Source organism: Ooceraea biroi, chromosome 12, assembly GCF_003672135.1.
Source record: "Ooceraea biroi isolate clonal line C1 chromosome 12, Obir_v5.4, whole genome shotgun sequence".
NCBI classification, from domain to species: domain Eukaryota; kingdom Metazoa; phylum Arthropoda; class Insecta; order Hymenoptera; family Formicidae; genus Ooceraea; species Ooceraea biroi.
This window is the reverse complement of record NC_039517.1, coordinates 9,462,559-9,480,140: the sequence shown is the minus strand read 5'-3', so window position 1 is coordinate 9,480,140 and position 17,582 is coordinate 9,462,559. Positions and strand designations below refer to the sequence as shown.

The following is a 17,582-nucleotide window of genomic DNA, read 5'->3' as shown; positions in this document are numbered from 1 at the left end:
CCGTAGGCACCATAAATTAATATTTTGGTTCTCATATATCCAAAATATAGTTCCAAAAACGCTACGAGCCTCCCGACTGTTTTCGACTAAAAATCGAGCCAATAATACTCGACTCGACTCGATAAGTCAGTCGTAACTTAATTTTTGCAATAACGTGACTCGAGTGCGTTACCTAAACTTTTATTAATATTAGTCCTCAATAAACTCGCTACATTTAATGGATACAAAAATCGACTTACGACCACGCAGCACGCGTTTACTCAGTGTACAGATATAAATTAATCTACTTAGAAAACGTAACGAGCAAGTATATAATTAAAACGAACTACAGGGTCGAGACGTGATGTAGATATTACAAGACTTTATTAGTATTACAGCTAAAAGTGTGTGTGGACAGAGGTACAGACATCGCTCCGCTCCGCAATGAACAGTAAGAATCGACCTCTCTACGAAATACAAATGATACTCCAAGAACACATTAGATATTATACAGAACTGAGAATCTTTTCAATTCTTTTTCTTTCTCTCTCTCTCTCTAGCGTACGGCGCGAAGAACCGACTCGCTCCTCGCGTTAAATCGTCCCACTTGATTCAGCCGGAGTCTCGAACGCGGGACATCGTCCACCGTCTATCATAATAATAATAACTGCCTATTGACGTCTACACCTGTCGGATTAGTGCGCGGCAACCTGTTGGATCAGCGATCTGCAGCACGTGCGGCCGCTCAGTAAGATCCGGATGTTCGTGTTACTAAAGACGCGAGACTAGAAAGTTATATTAAAGAAAGGAATTATACTGAGTATTATTTTCACTACTGATCGGCGTAGTAGGGTAGTGGCTCCTCTGCGCCGGTGGCTGGTAGATCGGCTGCGTGCTCCGCTGCTGACCGCGTTTCTTATTGTACCCCCCCTTGTTGCCGGCAACGGCGCCGCTCCCGCCTCGCCGGAACTCCATGCCTGCTGCAATGGTAATTTTTCATTCAGGCTAAAATCGGGGTAGTAAAGTTTCTTGCGTAGATGCACTTGAAGATTGGTAACTTACCACTTATATGGTTGTGACTCTGCTGGTCGTAGCGCGGTTGCCGATTGTTCGGACGTTGCTCTTGCCGTCTCGTGTCCGAGATCTGATCCGGAATCTGATACTGCGGCAACCAAGAGAGTTGAGAAAATTTTATTATAATTATAAAATATATTAAATAATAATATTATATTAAATAATAATAATAATAAAAACAAAAAAAAAACATTTTGGCCTCGTCTAATTTTTTTTTTCGACTTTACATACATCGTCCGTTATGGGTATACAGTCCACCTGCAGCACCTCCTCGTAGTTCTCGAATCCCTTGAACTGCACTACACAGGTGCGCTCGGACACGCCAGTGACTTCAGCGTTGTAATACTAAAATTTAGAATCGAGTTTTATTATTCGTAACCGCTGCACACTAGAAACGCGTCGGAATGACGAGACGTACCCTATTATCCTCCCAGTACTTGGCCATGCACTTGTCGCCCACTCGCCACATCCACGTAACGTTGCCGGACATCGTTGCCGCGGCATTGGCTGCGTTCTGATTGCCGTAATTGCCCTCGTTTCTTTGCGCGCTGAGATTCACGGGCATTCGGCAGCCGGCGGCAGCAGCCGAGCTGTTCGGCTGGTACCTAAGCTGATTCTTGAAATTCTTTTCGCTTGTATTAGACGAGTATACTTTCGAGGCCCCGTCTTGTTGCGCTCGACTATGCCTACCATAAGAAGCATCGTAAGAATGCTTGTTTCTCGCCTCGGGATCGATGTGATTAGAGTTTCTGTTACTACCGAGATTCCTTCCGTGCGACTCGGCCTGATTTCTGTTATAGGCATCGTTACCGTTGTTGTCGCCGGCGATCGCGCCGCTCGCGCGTGACTGAGAGAACGCGCTTCTGTAATCGTTCGCCTGCGAGGAGGTTCGCTGCTGCTGCTGCTGATGATGATGATGCGCCTCGCGCTCGCCGTTGTGCTGATACTGATGCTGGAACTCCTGGTTGCGCTGGAACCGCGGCGGCTTGCTCTGCTGCGCGTGACCGGCGCCGTTGTACTGCGAATACGCGCCGGGACCGGCGCTGTTGTTGCTGCTCGCTGGTCGTCTGCCGTTCTTGTGCTCCTCCAGGTGCCTCGGGGGTGGCTGATACCCGCGGCCACTTTTCTGACCGCTGTCGTGAAAATTAATATCAGCGAGAGTCCTTGTAATAATTCGTGAAGGAATGCAGTTCCGGTTACGTACCGCGCACCTCGTCCGCTCTGCGCATCGGCGCCCCTCGATTCCAGACGATCCTGGTTGCTGTCGTTGCTCTGCATGTGGTTGCTCTGCGAAGGCAGGATCGTGTCGTTGCTCTCAGGCTGCACGGGCAGCTTATCCTCGAGGAAGTCGAACAGCGAGATCTTCCCGCTGCTCGGCTTACTCTCCTCGGCTTTCTTGTCGAACCGTTTGCCGCGCGGTTCCCGTGGTTCCCGAGGTTCCTTCGCGCTGTCGCGAGAAAGAATAATTTTAATAACAAAAAAAATAAAACGAGAAAAATCAGGGAAGTGGATGAGGTACTCACTTAATTTTACTGTCCGTCTTCTGCAGGCTTCTCAGAGCTCGGTCTACGTTATTTCGATTAACTCTCAGAGCGTACTCCGCCTGCTCTATGGTGAATCCGCGATCCACGATCTTCTGCACGCTGTGATCCAGTAGCTGTGGAAAATGGATACTCTTGTCAGTTTTCCTCGGAGATTGTCGACGCAAAAAATTAGAATTAGTGGAAAAAATATATATAAAGTCGAACCTGCTTATTCCCACCGCCGAACACCTTCTTGCTGCCCTGCTTAGCGGCTTCCGCGATCGCGTCTTTACGCTGCGTCTCGAACTCCGTATTCTCCTTACTGGGTTTATCTTTCTCCATCAAGGCTTTGAAGTTCTTGTCCTGCTCCGAGACCTTGATGATCTTTTTACCGAAAGGGATCCACGGTGGCGGTCCGCCCTCCTCGGCAGATCTTACTCGGCTGTGCAAGGCCAATTTCTGTAAGAGAAACAGTTGTTATATTTTTTTCAAGCGGAGCTAATTAATTAATTAATTATCTTCATCCACATTCAAATATTTGTCAAGTGGAACATCATCATTTACCTTGTTTAATTCCCATTTTTCCACTAGACTGGCGACTCTACCCCCAAGCACTTGGACTACGTACGACGGCACTAACAACAGAATTCCGTGTGACGAAGGTAAGGCTCCTGACTTTATCAATATCTTTGTACCAGGTGGTGTGTTTAAACTAACAAGACACAGAAAAGATACAAGCGAGATAAAAACACGGTAGGATAATGGTGCAAAATGCTGCATATGTAATTCGATGACGCACTCACCTTAAAGCTGATATATGCTCGATCTCTAAGGCTTGCAAATTATTCTTCCCATCCGTCAACGACAGCTTCAACATTCGTGGAGCTGCCCTCGACTCCTCGTTTCCCTTGGGTGCCGAGATGTTACGTATCTTTTGTATTTGTAACACGATGTTACCCTGATTAATGTCTCCATTCCCACTGCTGATCTCTTTCAAATCAAGCTGCAAATAATTGAGTGATTTAACAACACTCCGACCTTCGTCTACTCGTCCACGTGCAATCGCTCGATACTCACGTCCAATAATCGTTTCACTATCCTCTGTGTGTCGACTATGTTCCCTGAATCCGTCGCCACGTTGTAACCGTGGTCAGACAGGTACCTAGGAAAGAGAAGAGGAGCAGACAAATTAACGTGAGTCATTAGGATCAGTCAGCCTCGAGGGAGCGATATTTGGCTGCGATTATTCGGTGAGAATTAATTTTTCCTCTCGGCCAACTCGGCGAGTGGCGGAGTGGCAACGAGTGCGGTCTACTCACCATCCCAACGCCTCGAATTTTTCCATGTCTGTGCCGGGCTCTCTCCTCGTGCGGCAGGCACTCTCATCGAATCCAACGCAGCCGATCGCGACGCGTTATTACGTCCTGTCCGTAATGATTCCGCGATGCACTACACACGATGTACTAACGGGTCGCGCGTATACAAACATCTGACAGCTGACCGAGCGCGAGACTGTCGCAAGTCGCGGCGGAACGTTTTACTGGCGATTCGATCGGATGCTCCGGTCCATCCGGATGGACTTTAGCAGGTGCGATCTATTGCACGAGATAGCGTCGATAGCCGATACGACGATTTATAACCGCGCCGAGAGAACCGCACCTATCCAACCTGAAAACACTCGTCGCCATCTTGCACACTCGCGCAGCGCCGGTCGAGTTCGAGTTCGAGTACGATATCGACGGGAGATCGAAGCGTTCAAATTTACGAAGCGTGGAGCGCGATTCACCTGTAATTAAATCGCGATTAATTAATGGACGTGACCATTTTATTTTTTCTACGTTGTTCGAAGTTGATCTGAGAGGAAAAAGCAATCGATTTTCAGAATTGCGCGATAATGAAGCATTTTGTGTTTGTTGCGAATTTTGATTCAATTTGTTTCACATGATACGCAAAAAGGTATTGATAATTTTCTGCAGAAAATGGAAAATGATGTTCAGATTAGACTTGCGTAGTTGGAGCTAGAACTGACAATTTCTTTGTCAAATAAAGCGCGTGTATGCCTTGGAATCATTTAGACAAGTGTCCTTATGTTATGGCATGTGTCATCCCGCAGAATAATCACGAAATTACCATATGACATTGATGGCTTGATCGGAAACCTTCAGATCGGGAACCTTCAGATTGCTGATTGCTTCAATTAGGGACGATGATCATTACTTGGGTGGAGTAGACGATAAAGCAAACGTAGAAATTACAGCTATCGAGTGCCACCTAACTTTGGAGATGACGGAAGCACGTGATGTGCGTGTTAAAAATGATCGCGACCCACCCACGTCGAGCGTTTCGCGTTTTATGACACATACCCTTGACGATCTACGTTATGCTTGCTGTTTGAAATTCCGCGGTAATTACGCGGGTACTCCTAAAATATAGAGAAAGCTATAGAAAGTACAGAAGCCACCGAGAGAAATGTAAATTAGACTTGAAATTCGAGAGAGTCTGAGAAAGAGCAATATTTATTTTATAAATTAGGAGAGTACTCTATCTCTATAAAATTTCGTAGAAATAGAACTCTAATAATAACTAATAACTTAATAATAACTAATAATAATAGAATAATAGTTATAAAGTTATTTTCCATACCAGAATAATATAATATAAAATTGTACAAAAATGATGTATTTGTTCCTTAATTAAGCTTTCCGCGTGTTTAGCGTGCCAATCGTTAAAGGATGGCCCGACAAACATTAGTCAAAACACCACGTTTTCAACGACGTGTCATCATCGTCGTGACGTTAAATCAATGGATCGCCATTTGCAGACGGCTTGATTACCACACACGTGTCTACGTGTGTTCTCGCCCGAAAGTAGGGCCCCGAGTAAGCGGTCCCCTCGTGCCGCCTGCGTGTGCACGAGTGTGCGTGTATGCGGTGCGTTTGCGCTACCTGTACCTAAACGTGGTTCCCCACTTTCGTTAGACCAGGGTCGTGGATTTTCCTCGTGCACGCAACCGTCCCCGTATACAACGGCTTGTACTATAGTTAGACCATAATAGTAGTAACGCGATGGTAGTAAAGCAACGCGACGCGTACGTGCACGCTACGGTAAGCGCGATTCGTTGAGCATAAAAGGGAGACCGACCGAGAGAAAGAGAGAGAAGGCAAGAGATACACAGAGAGACAGAGGAAGAAGGGAATAGAGAGGGAGAGAGACTCTACACAAAAGCGGCAGGAGAGAGAAGGAGACCGAAAGAGCAGGAGGCAAATGGCTGGACGGAGATGGAAAGAGATGGAAAGAGAGAGTGTGAGCGGTGTAGAAGTTCAGTCGGTCTTACCATTTCAGTTTCACTCCGGCACGGCCTGAAATCGCGCGTGTCCACGCTTGATCGTCCAGCGTCCGGTCGTTTCGTCTCGTGCTCCAAGTGCGGATCCTCGATCATTGAGAGTGAAAACGACTGCTCGACTGCGTTGCCGGTGATTTCCCATAGCGTCTTCCGGGGTTGCCGAACGCCACGAGATCTCGTCTCGAATCTTCGAGACGCCGAAGCGGGGGCGACTTTCCAAGCGGCAGAGAAAGGAATCGTTTGTTTTTCCGTGGCTGACTGCTGGCTAGCTCCGGAGAAAGGAACCTCGGCCAAGGATCGACGTGAGTAGCGCGGTGCCCAGGCGATAGATCGATCGGCGTCCGTTGCGGAACACTCATTCACGGCACCCATGAAAATTCGTTTCTGCCCTTCGCTTTTACGACTGGGAGAGAAGCCGCTGCGTAGTTATGATTCATCGCTGAACTTCCACGCCGTTTGCATTCAAGTCTGGGACAGTAATCTGAGTTATGAAGCAAACCCGGGTCGGTGGTTTCCTGTGTTCGGCGTTTTTCTTTTCCTAAAAAGGAAGATAAAAAAGATTTAAGTTAGAGAATGAGTCGAGAACCTGTCCTGTAAATCTTCGAAAGAAATCTTTGAAATGGAAAGCGAATTTTTCAGACCGGATACAAACAAAGTCGTTAATGCGCAATGTGCCTTATTCCGTATTCAAGAGAGACTCGTTTAGCTTGACGGATGATGACGGTTTTTCCTCGTAATGTTTTTTGACGACGTGAATCAGAGAGGAAGTATAATTAGAGATCATTTAGTTGATTGAGGGCATGATACACGGATTAACTTACGCCCACGTTTGCCAAATATTATAATATCAATTCCCACAGTTGAACGCAAGAAATGCCGGGCGAGAAATACGGTGAGAAATTTCTACGTGCTAATTCAATTTGCGCTTAAACGAGCCGGATGACTAATAAACGAGAAAGTGGCTGGCAATGCGAATAATTGTAAGTCTGCCGCAAAGCTCCGTGGTATATGTGTTTATGTCTTCAACTGGTCTTGATGTTTCTGATGCGTAGGTATTTCGCATCGTACTGACAACATGAGACTTGCTTTTACTGACGGCTTGTAATTATCGCGCGAAAACGATTAAACAAGCTTGATCCGCGTCGGTTAAACTATTCCACGTTCGAACCTGTTTATTTTTATGTATATGCAGAATAATAATTTTACAACATTCCTTTATTCCTCCTTTCAAGTATTTAATTACGCTTGACCGAAGTGAGACTTGCTCAAGAAACAATTAATTGCATCGAAAAGAAATAAACAGGACGTATAATTACAACATTTCCGAGAATTGAGAAAAATGATTTTATTCATAAAATAGCTATCCGTTTACTCACGACCTGCGCAACAATTGCGCAATGCTACTAATGTTGCAATTTTGTGGCTCCCTGAACAGCTATTTCGATCACGAAATATCTCAGAATAACAGTCGGTCCAACAGTTGGAATTCTATTCGCGCGCGATGTGTTTTGTTCTAGATTGCCCCGAACGTGAGCATTGAAATCACTCGCTGAGCTTTCGCGTAATTTCGGAATGCCGATATAACGCTAACAGTTAAATCGCAGGACTGGAATATTGCCGATTCCGTCACCCAATGTGTATCGTTCATGAAAATCATTTGAAATCACACGACGAACGATCGCAAGAATGAATCGCAAGAACGAAGAAACATGACACGCAAAGCAGCCATCGAAACATGCTCTGATTTCACGTGTCAAGTTGACGCTCTTGAAAAAGTATGCAACAATGATAGTCAGATCTTAGCGGTGTTGGAAGAAAAGCTATAGAATAAAACCTGATGACCTTGTGCCCAGATCAACTCTCGATTCGTCGAAAAGGGCCCCCCGTTCTCCTTTCAGACTCTTCCTTCTTCCCGCTCGTCGTTTCTCTCGACACGATTTGCGGATTGTCTTGGCGACGAGATCGTTCACAGGTGGTGTGCGCACACCACGTTTATTCTTAGCATGCCCAAGAGAGAAAGAGAGAGAAAGATTTGCGAGGAACACGTATTCACCCACTCACTTCGAATCGCTTCGACTTCGGATAAATGCTCGATTGTTCTGACTGAGAGGCAACGTGGATGCTGTTTTCTCGCGTACGGAGAACCCGTTGCGCTTATCTCGATGATTAATATTGAAAGTAAGAACTGTTAATTGACTCGCATAAAGCAGCTTTTTGCGCGTCGGCGTCATGTTTCTCTGCTTCTCTCGAGTACTACGGAATCGATCGTAAAATTGCCCAAGAGTAGTCTGCCGTGCGTTTAACGAATGGCGATGTTTCTCTTTGCAAGACAAAGACAGCGCTATCCTACGACGTATAATTAAGCTGAAAACCGTGAGGTGCATTCATACATCGCCACTCCTCGCGAAATAAAAATATCTATTTTTTTTATGCACGCACGTTCATCGATGCATGAATTCTTACAAATTGAATTGTATGCAGATTCAATACTTATTTCATGCGGAACGCGTTCAACTGCGAATATCGTCCTACATACTTCAGCATCCCTGCGGATGACTGCGACGTGCTTTTAACCGATGATGTCAGATGATGTTCTTATTGCATCGTTACGATTCCGTCGGAACAGATGATACATTTGCGTAACCCATTTCTGAATTTTCCCAGAACAGGATCTGACGCAGAGTCATCAGCATCTCGTGAGTTCTGCAACTCTCGAGTTGCAGATTAATTTTGCAGACCTGCGTAGGTCGGCGTGCAATTTCCCAGACGTGCGAGATAAGGCACGTCTCGCTTATCGCGGATCCTTCTTCGTTTATTCTTCGACTCCGCGATGACCCCGAAAAGAACTCCCGCATTGACTTAAAAAAATTCATTAATACTCAGCCTCGGGCCGCTCTGCAGACCGTGGATAAATTCTCCCATGACTTCATTCCGGCTTCGTAGAACGAGCCGTAATCGCGGACGCGGTTCGCGTACGGTTCGAGCGAGCGTTTCGCAATCGAGCGGATCGGCGAGAAGCTCGCGCGAAGTGATGTCACTTGCGGGATGCAGGATCGCGGCAAGTGCTCTCTCGAGCACTCCGTCATTTTCACGGAGCACACTCCGGCCGTGGATTACCCAACGTACACGCCGGGAGAAGTCACTTTCTCTCTCAGTCTCGTAACGCGTTTTCGTGGCGGCGTGTTGCCGGTGCGTGACCGAGGTCCGTATAATGCGTTACAAAACACGCAACCTTATGTGGGCGCGGTGTGCCGTATTGCGGAGGGACGATAGCGATCAACGGACGGCCGCGTTAATCCAAGAACTCTTTCAGAGGTCCGAGTTATGTAACTCGATGTATTGGTCGACGTAGGACGATACGTAGCTGCGACAGGTGAACGCGTTCCCCGGGAACCGGCCGTTATGTCAGCGCAAGGTGTCCCCGAATTCGCGCGCGAGTTCTGGGATACCTTGCGCTGCGTCTGGAGTACCCTGGTTTCATTTAGATTCAACGGTTTTGTGGCGCAGATATGAAAATTGTTTGGCGGCGATACCGGTGCCGGGATTATTACGCATTCAGTAAACAATAGAGTAGCACCGAGCCCGGTGCGCAGTATCCGCAAAACAGGAAGTCACCGATTGCCTACCGAGTCGTAGAAAATTCACGGTGATCACGTACTCCTGCGTACGATTCATAAATAGCTGTTAGAATGGCGCGTTAATAAGCGCGCATTATTTACACAGTGGGAAAACGCGAACTTGGATTACATTAAATTGCACGGCAATTTGTAAGGGATACAATTAAGGCTCCAGAGTGCGTGAATCGAGAGCAATATCCACCTGAAATTAAACAATTAAACAACGAACGAAGTCCTTGATGTTTGATTCATGAATGATGCGATTAACTAAAACCGCGCTTAACATTTTTTAATTCTTTAAACTGCATTGTGTGCGTCTCGTGCTACCGAGTTTTAGATTGCCGTGAGATTAATTAAATCCGTCATCCGTGTGTGTATGAACATGGTCAAGGCTACGCGCGAATGGCCAAGGTATTTTAAACTGGGACAAACATAAGTCTGATGTCACGATGAGACGTGTGACATAATTAAGAGCGAGTACGTGACTGTAATGAGAATTCGACTAATTATTCCATCGAGATTCGTGACGCAGCCACTTAATATTATTACGTTTGCTGTGCGGCCATAAAATAATGTAATGGCCGAAGCAGTATAGAAAGATAAGAAATGTTTTGCTATTAATTTTCATGAGTAAAAAGCATAGAATCCTCGCGCGAAACGCGCTCGAAGTTTAATATACGGGACAGTTGGAAACAGCAACGCTGTTAATTGCGCTAATGAAAAGCGAACTGGTGAAACGTCGCTTTATCTTCTCGTCCTCTCAATTTATTGCTAGCGCTCATTAACGCTTTGTTTATCGGCTCATCAACAGATTGTCACGGATAGAACGGAATGGGATACGGAACGGAGATGGACGGCTGCGGCCGCTTCATGAAGTATGCTTTGTTCTTGACGAACTTCATCATTTTCGTAAGTCTTATACTTGTATGGTTTTGTTAAAGATACGATAATATATCATAAATAATGTAAGATAAAATTATGTTACCTCAAGATCGTCATCAAGTACCTTTGTAATTTGTGTTTTAGATTGGCGGGATTGTTGTGATGGGCTTGGGTATATGGGCTCTAGTCGACAAAGTGCCATATATAGGTGAACTCGTGGGGAACGATCTGTTGACCGGTGCAGTTTACGTCCTGCTAGTCGGCGGAATCGTCGTGGCACTTATCGCCTTCTTCGGATGTGTCGGCGCGTCGCGGGAAGTCAAGTGCATGCTCTTGACAGTAAGTGCGGGGCATCCGTTTGGAACGACTAACGTCTCCATTTCTAGCGTTAACGTTCAAGTCGACAATCTAGGTCTCGAGTCGAATTTCTGCCCAGGAAAATTGAAGTCTCATTATTCCTGTAGATCTCTACGAAAATTCGGATTTTATTAGCTTCCTGTGCTTTGAAGGCGCAGATCATTCAAACTCATTTCCACTGTAACAAAGACGGCAATGCTAATAACGACGATTCTTTCAGTACTTCATAATTGTGTTCTTGCTATTCGTGACCATGCTGATTGGCGGCGTGCTGGGATACGTTTTCCGTGAGAAACTGCTGAGTACAGTCGACAGGGAGATGAAGAGTTCGATAAGGCTCTACGATCATCGCAAATCCATCCGAGATGCCTGGGACACCACGCAATCGACGGTGAGTAATACCGCGGGATTTTTATCACTTCGTCGAGTCCGCTTCATTAGCCGAGTTCAATTACGACTCGAGTAACTTCTCTCGGAGTTGATCCCTCGACTTTCACGAATTTTCAGCTCCACTGTTGCGGCGTTAACAGCTGGAGAGACTGGGGAAGCTACGGTCTTAACGTGCCGGAGAGTTGCTGCCGAGAGATTCAACCTGGCCAGGTAAAACTCACTTATAAATCTCGCGGTCGCATCGCTCGATGAAACAGCTGGCTGATCGTGCGTGAGTTAATGACGGTAATTCGCTGCGTGCGTGCGTCTCATGATGCACTCATGCTTATACGGCATTGATTACGTCTCCTCGCTGCTTAATGATGCCCGTCCAGTATTATCGCCAGGTACCATCGAGGAGACAATTTTTAACATTCACCAGTAAAATCTGTAGCTCGCTTCTCTTGATTCTCGCGGAATTCTTCACGGTAAGATCTCCGACGACCTTTCTCGCTGAGTTCTCGCCGGGGGTTGAGGGGGACGATCATGATTTGGGCGCGAGTGATTCATTCCGTGTTTTTAAACGATCCCGCGAGTACTCTCGTAACGGCTCACGAATCGCCGATTTCCCGCGTCGCGAGACCGTCAATTTGGCTGCAATTACTTAATCGGCCGAGCCCTGACCGCCCCATTCCTCCCTGTCATCTCTACCTCTCACGCTTTCACTCCTGCGATCGGCTTTCTCGCGAGCCCGATGAGGAATCGCGCTTCTCACGGGGCGACGATCTGCTCGCAGCGATTCCACTGCAATACCGGTGCGGACACGGTGAATCCATCAAACGCTTACGTGGAGGGTTGCATCGAAGGCACGAGGGTCTACATGCAGCGGCACGCGGTCATAATGGGCGGCGCCGGTATCGCAGTCGCATGTCTTATGGTAAGCGAGCAGTTGCATCTTTATGGTGGATCCTCCACCTCTGTGTTAAAAATTTACAAGAAGCCATGATGCTCGGTAGTCAAGTTCAGACGAATCCCTTTTACGATCGGATCAACTTTACAGTGCATCAATTTTACAGTGCGACTGTTTCTTTTCTATGTTTAATGTTAATGTTTTATATTTTTTTTGCATTACATTTTTACGAGAGTAACTGTTGAAAATAAAAAGGAGAAGTAAAAGAAAGTAAGAAAAGATTAAGAGAATAGGAATAAATAATAAGAACTCTTTTAACTTTTTTTATAAGGTCTTCATTAATATATTCATTTGTAGGAAATATTCTTGTTTTGGAACACCTGAATACTTTTGCTTCGACTGGAGCACTTTTATCAAACTGGCTGATAAAGTCGTTTTGTGATTAGCATTTTTGTGTGCTGCATTTAAGCAGACATCTTCCGCATGAATTTATATTCATCATATTTATATTCTATAGTATCAAGATTATTATAATTCTCAATTCATTACAGTTCTTCGGGATGATATTCTCTTGCGCGCTCTTCAAGATGATCAAATGACAGGAAGCTAATTACACAATCTAAAGTGTATCCCCTTCTTCTTGGTAAAGAGGAACAGGGAGGAGATGAAGAAGACAGCAGGATCTTTTTGAAGAGATTTCTTCCATGGCCGTTCATGCAGTTTCACGATCGACGAAATTAATCGTCGCTATCAGCGTTACATCCGATTGGACCATGATAATCAACAAAACGAATCTCCATTCTTGATTTTGTACAGTTTTCGCTGATTTGTTCGCTTATTTGCGCCATTACAATGATCATTATTCTTTACACTTTTCGATATACATAATTTATATGTTTAAGGCGTCTTCGTTAGTTGCATGTATCATTAGGATGATAATGCATCATGTACCTTATATATGTGCCGTAATAAATACGATATATATACATACATATATATGTACATAACGTGTTTAGATGTATCGCGCACATGGTATTATATTATGTATTTAAATAATTCCATCCAGTAATTATACTATCGATCGACGTCGAGTGAAGTGACGTGTTGCAGATATTAATTTTCCAGCGATCAGTTCTTCTTATATCCCACAAGAAATCACATCATGTTGTGACGTGTTAATTACAAGATGTAATCATTGTCAAGAAATATCTCTGTAATGAATTTTTGTCTTTTGCAATAATAAGATAAATATTGAATTACATAAAGCATGTATCTTGGAATTTTTTGAGTAAAGCATATAATTAACGTAAATATTTTTATCTATCTCTGAATAATTTTATATAATTCTCATTGTATAATTTTTATTGATCGTAGTACACGCTTCTCTATGTGATGTCACAAACAGCAAATTAATGGACACCGCTGTGTGCTTGCCTGGACCTTCTTCATCCCTTCATTGTTTGCGACTGAGCATCTCACTGCATTAAAGCGCGACGACTTGCTTTAATTCAGGCGTCCTGCTAAAGTAAATTACCTCGTCGCCCGTCAATTCCATTCTTCCACTGATTATCGATTGTCGCAATTTGCATGCTGCGGAGGTACAATCATTCCCAAAATTTCATGCGGATTGCATGACACCAAAATTGAAGATTAGACGACTCATGTCAGACGAAGAGTGCAGATCGATCATCGCAATTGTAAACTTAAGATAAGAGCGAACAACCCTGCTCTATTCCCTATCGCAACAATTTCAACAGTTCTTTGTGAATATAAATTTAATTTTTTCCTGCTAAAATCTGATGAACGTAAAGCTCTACGGAAAAATACTCGGCAAGAAGTCTGGATTCGATACATTTCTCCGGAGAGACGCGGACTCGAGAGGATTAAATCCAATTTCGTCGAGAGACAGCGAGTAGAATGCACGCGTCTCACTGACTCTGCTCCGTGCGTGTAATTTCCTACGGCTGTATCAACAGCGCGAGTCTCATCGCAGGCCACCCTTTCAGAGGTAGCTTAGTTTATTCACCCCCGCGGTGCGTGTCCTCGCGACGAGGCGTGACTGGCTGCCATTCCGCATGGACATCTCATCGAGTTTCGCCTGGCAAGCACGCAATTTTCCACCCTCGTCCTCGGCACTCAGCGCGCCCGTTCGTACCCTCTCGTATATTTGGTCCTCCGCGCGAAATGGATCGAAAGAAGGTAAACAGAGAGCAGCTTCCTCGCTCGTCGAACTGTCAATCTTCCAATTTTTCACGTCGTTTCGAGCACGTGCGGATGTTGCTCGCGGCTCTTGCGAGATATTGACCATCGAAGAAGCGTCAAAGAAACATCGAGAGGCTCGTGTATTTTTCTGTTTCTTAATTAGCGCGGTTTGTACAGCTGGCGATGTACTTTTGGCGTTTGGCAGGTCTCTCGGGGTGATTGTTGGCTAGCTGGAAAATTCCGGCCCAAGTATGCACGCTTGGATTGCGTGCCGTGCACGCACTGTAACGATTCACCGGTGAGTGAGCCCATATGCCGCATCAGCTATCCTCGTGTAACGTGTTACAAAGGGACGCCGGACAATGAGGAATGAATCGCCCTACGCGCGTTGCACGAATAATGCTCCGTCCGTTCTACGCGCCGATCGCGATGAGCGCGCATCGTCCTTCGTTCCAGGCTGCATTTTTCCCTTTGGTTTCTTTGTCTGAACCCTCTCTCACCTTACGACGACTGGTACGGACTGATTGCACGTTGTCGATACCGAACAATTGATATTTAACGAATCCGACGGTTTCATCGCGCCGTGCAGACTTCTTGCTTGTTTTGGATGTCTAAAGCTGAAGTCTAAAGCATTTCAACCTTTACAATTTCTGTCGACGCAGAATTATGATACTCACGCAACAAAGATATGAAATAATGTACGTACAGAATGTCTGCGTTGCATAAAAATTGGGTAAAAACTTGACAACAATTTATCAGTTACTAATAGCAGCTTCATCTAGCAGCAGTACTTCAGTGGTGGCCTGATTAATGTAATCACGTGGCGGAGAAATTCGCGAACCTTGCAGACCTTTCAGGATCATCGGGAATGGATTATTTTCAGCCAGTGACTCTCGTTCCGCCCAAAAGAAATTAAAAGACAGCGATTTCCACGATTTTCGACCATGCTCGCCAGTATCTACGACCTCTTTTCTCTCGTCTATTTTAGTTTTTCCTTTTGGCACACTTTATGGCACGGTTGAGAAACTTATTACCGGAAGCGAGGGGACACATCGGGGACGGGGGAAATGGCGCGCAGTATCTACGTATTGATTTCGTGCGGAGCTTTGAATCCGAATGCGCCGGAACTGGGGGAGTCGTCCAGGTGAAACCGAGGACTCCGGGTAGCTTTGCCGAGCTGCTTGGCCATAAATTAGATTGTACTCCGCCACGGCGAGACGAGAGGATTGGAGCTGCACGAACAGAGACCGATGCAATTAGCCCGAGTATAACCGAACAATTATGCGAGTTAGCGTCATTGTAGCGTCTGCCGCGTCTTCCAAACCTCGTCAAAGAACGATCGATATCACGCGGACGAGCAAAGTGTTCCAATGGACGTCGCAGAAACCCAATTTCGGCGCAACTTGTCGCGTGCGCCAAAGTTATTTCGATCCCCCTCGCGTCGTATATTCTGTGAAAGTAGTACACCAAAGACGAACGATGATATTATTTGTATTTCAAGAACGCATTGCTAGAATATCTGCAGAACTGTTTAGATAGCTTTCTTGCACGCAGGAGAAAGAGCGACGCGTTTTTCGTGCGAGAACGTGATTACGAATTGACAAATATTTGCGTTTTGCCGTTTGTCTGGTGAAAATCGCGTACCAGTGCATCGCCTTGGATCCTAGACGCGAGGAACGGAAATAGGAAGAGAAAAATTCGCAAAAAGCAAAGAATGAAAGGAAGGCTCGGCAACGAGAGTGCTCGACGACGACGGCAGCGGATGTAAATGGAACTGCGGAAGCTTGCAAGAGCGACGAGCAGAAAAAGAATAGAGGGGTAAAAACGGTAATTTTCTGCGAGGTTCTGTATCGCCCGTGCCAAGATTTTCTAGCCCTTATAAGGAGTCGCGCCATCGCTGCTCGTCTGGTCGAAACAATAAAACCAGTCGCGGAAAAACCTACGCTAAAACGCGACTATGCATTAAGAAGCTGCATCCTTAATATGCCGGCCGCGCCTTCGCGATGTAAACGGCCACCGAAGATGCATTTACTTTCCCTCGCGTAATACGCGAAGAAATTATTATTGACTTAGAGAGCGATAGAAATCACGTGACGGCGATTATTTCTGCATTAGTATTCAGTATTTGAAAAATAGAACGAAGTGATCTTTGAAGACCAGCTATTTTGCGGCTCTTTTCTTGCGATGAGAGAAACTGCGAGTGGCAAAATGGAAGCGAGTAACTGGAAATCGAAATTTATAGAAAAGGGAAATGCACAGTTTTTTCAACAAATGTACCTGTAATTTTGTATATAGTTACCTGGCATGCATCAAGAATATCCAAATATAAGTCCAAATAAAAAGAAACATAAAATTCACGTAAACCACCGTCATGAAAACCGGAATAGTTTGAATTGATGAGAAAGACAGAAAAATATACGAGACTTATATAGCTCGCAATCATAAAAATTGAAAGACCGACCGTCGAAGAGCTTTCTTTTGCGCTTTCAGCAAAATTTGGCATTTTTTCTATGCCTCCCGATCTCCGATCCTTCCGATTCTGTTCCCCGGAGAATGGGTGTCTCCTCCCATGATGCGCACAGTGCCTTAAGGTTCGTGCCGTTGCCTGATGTTGCCTGATGGAGAACGCGCAGCCGGCGCGGAACGTTTTCCGTCAGGAGACCCCCACCAGGTCGCGAAAGCCCACCGTGCACCTCCATCAGCCAGCCGGCCACCACCACCTCCCGTCCTCCTCCGACGACACCGACAACGACCACCACCATCGGCCCACCACCATGGAAACCGACCAGTGCGCATTCTGACTTCAGTCTCGCGTTCGGTTCCGACCTGTCCAGGTCGGCGAAGGCAGGTGCCAGAACGATAATCGAAACCTACCCACACCGGTCGTTGTTGCCAGCCGCGCGTACAGACTCGGCGTCCGGTTCTGCCATCCGCCTGTCGTGGACGTTCCAGTGATCATTGCCGAGGTCGGGGGTGTCGAACAACCATCCCCGAGGATCGCAGGAGGGTGACACAGTGCTGTCGAGAGGGTCGCGTTGGCGGGGCCGAGGGATTTATGGAACCACCCCATGGATAGTAACATGTCAACTGCCGCCTTCGTGCATCGGTATGGGAAAGAAAGAAAAGCATTAGATCGATAGTCCTGGCACACATACATACACACACACACACGCGCCCGCGTACACGGATGACACACACTTAACGGATACACCCGCCGCGCTTCTCCCCTTTCGTACGTCCGTGTCGTCGTCCTGTCGGGGTACATCTCTCGTGGTCCCTCGCGCGGCTTTCGAAAAGCCGCCTTCGTGACCGATCGATGAGTTCGT

General features: G+C 46.0%; 4 protein-coding genes across 6 annotated transcripts in view; 2 read left to right on the top strand and 2 right to left on the bottom strand.

Moving 5' to 3' along the window:
* Nucleotides 1-165: 165 nt before the first annotated feature.
* LOC105282214 (tudor domain-containing protein 3) lies at nucleotides 166-6,041 on the bottom strand. 2 transcript variants are annotated; one of them, XM_011344004.2, is made up of 12 exons: nucleotides 5,911-6,041; nucleotides 3,896-4,362; nucleotides 3,654-3,738; nucleotides 3,380-3,579; nucleotides 3,141-3,288; nucleotides 2,802-3,035; nucleotides 2,577-2,710; nucleotides 2,258-2,500; nucleotides 1,472-2,186; nucleotides 1,285-1,398; nucleotides 1,042-1,141; nucleotides 166-959 (listed from the first exon to the last, which is right to left on the bottom strand). In XM_011344004.2, the coding sequence occupies exons 2-12, from the start codon at nucleotides 3,919-3,921 to the stop codon at nucleotides 778-780; spliced, it is 2,181 nt and encodes a 726-aa protein (XP_011342306.1). In that variant the 5' UTR covers nucleotides 3,922-4,362; nucleotides 5,911-6,041; the 3' UTR covers nucleotides 166-777. The 2 variants fall into 2 exon arrangements, with proteins under 2 accessions (XP_011342306.1, XP_011342307.1); XM_011344005.3 differs by lacking the exon at nucleotides 5,911-6,041 and having other exon boundaries at nucleotides 846-984; nucleotides 3,896-4,317.
* A 41-nt stretch (nucleotides 6,042-6,082) lies between these two features.
* Nucleotides 6,083-13,319, top strand: LOC105282213 (CD151 antigen). The gene is made up of 7 exons (XM_011344003.3): nucleotides 6,083-6,221; nucleotides 10,348-10,445; nucleotides 10,563-10,757; nucleotides 10,996-11,166; nucleotides 11,283-11,375; nucleotides 11,941-12,081; nucleotides 12,606-13,319. The coding sequence occupies exons 2-7, from the start codon at nucleotides 10,368-10,370 to the stop codon at nucleotides 12,651-12,653; spliced, it is 726 nt and encodes a 241-aa protein (XP_011342305.1). The 5' UTR covers nucleotides 6,083-6,221; nucleotides 10,348-10,367; the 3' UTR covers nucleotides 12,654-13,319.
* Nucleotides 6,228-17,328, bottom strand: LOC113563117. Its single transcript, XM_026974293.1, has 2 exons — nucleotides 17,131-17,328; nucleotides 6,228-6,457 (listed from the first exon to the last, which is right to left on the bottom strand). Exons 1-2 carry the CDS (start codon nucleotides 17,324-17,326, stop codon nucleotides 6,279-6,281), a joined length of 375 nt encoding a protein of 124 aa, XP_026830094.1. The 5' UTR covers nucleotides 17,327-17,328; the 3' UTR covers nucleotides 6,228-6,278.
* The window catches only part of LOC105282211 (serine/threonine-protein kinase pakG), a 32,018-nt gene continuing 31,665 nt past the window's right edge, over nucleotides 17,230-17,582 (top strand). For both annotated transcript variants that reach the window (XM_011344002.3, XM_011344001.3), the window contains exon 1: nucleotides 17,230-17,362. In XM_011344002.3, the coding sequence (XP_011342304.1) occupies nucleotides 17,325-17,362 (38 nt within the window). In that variant the 5' untranslated portion in view covers nucleotides 17,230-17,324. The remainder of the gene's footprint in view (nucleotides 17,363-17,582) is intronic.

Coding starts and splice junctions, on each gene's coding strand:
- LOC113563117 (XM_026974293.1), bottom strand. CDS start 17,326: ATGGGGTGGTTCCATAAATCCCTCGGCCCCGCCAACGCGACCCTCTCG. Junction 6,458..17,130: donor GGCAACAACGACCGGTGTGG/GTAGGTTTCGAT, acceptor CTTCCTTTTTAG/GAAAAGAAAAACGCCGAACA.
- LOC105282213 (XM_011344003.3), top strand. CDS start 10,368: ATGGGATACGGAACGGAGATGGACGGCTGCGGCCGCTTCATGAAGTAT. Junction 10,758..10,995: donor TCAAGTGCATGCTCTTGACA/GTAAGTGCGGGG, acceptor CGATTCTTTCAG/TACTTCATAATTGTGTTCTT. Junction 12,082..12,605: donor TCGCAGTCGCATGTCTTATG/GTAAGCGAGCAG, acceptor AATTCATTACAG/TTCTTCGGGATGATATTCTC.
- LOC105282214 (XM_011344004.2), bottom strand. CDS start 3,921: ATGGAAAAATTCGAGGCGTTGGGATG. Junction 3,036..3,140: donor AAAAATGGGAATTAAACAAG/GTAAATGATGAT, acceptor TTTCTCTTACAG/AAATTGGCCTTGCACAGCCG. Junction 960..1,041: donor GAGTCACAACCATATAAGTG/GTAAGTTACCAA, acceptor TTACCATTGCAG/CAGGCATGGAGTTCCGGCGA.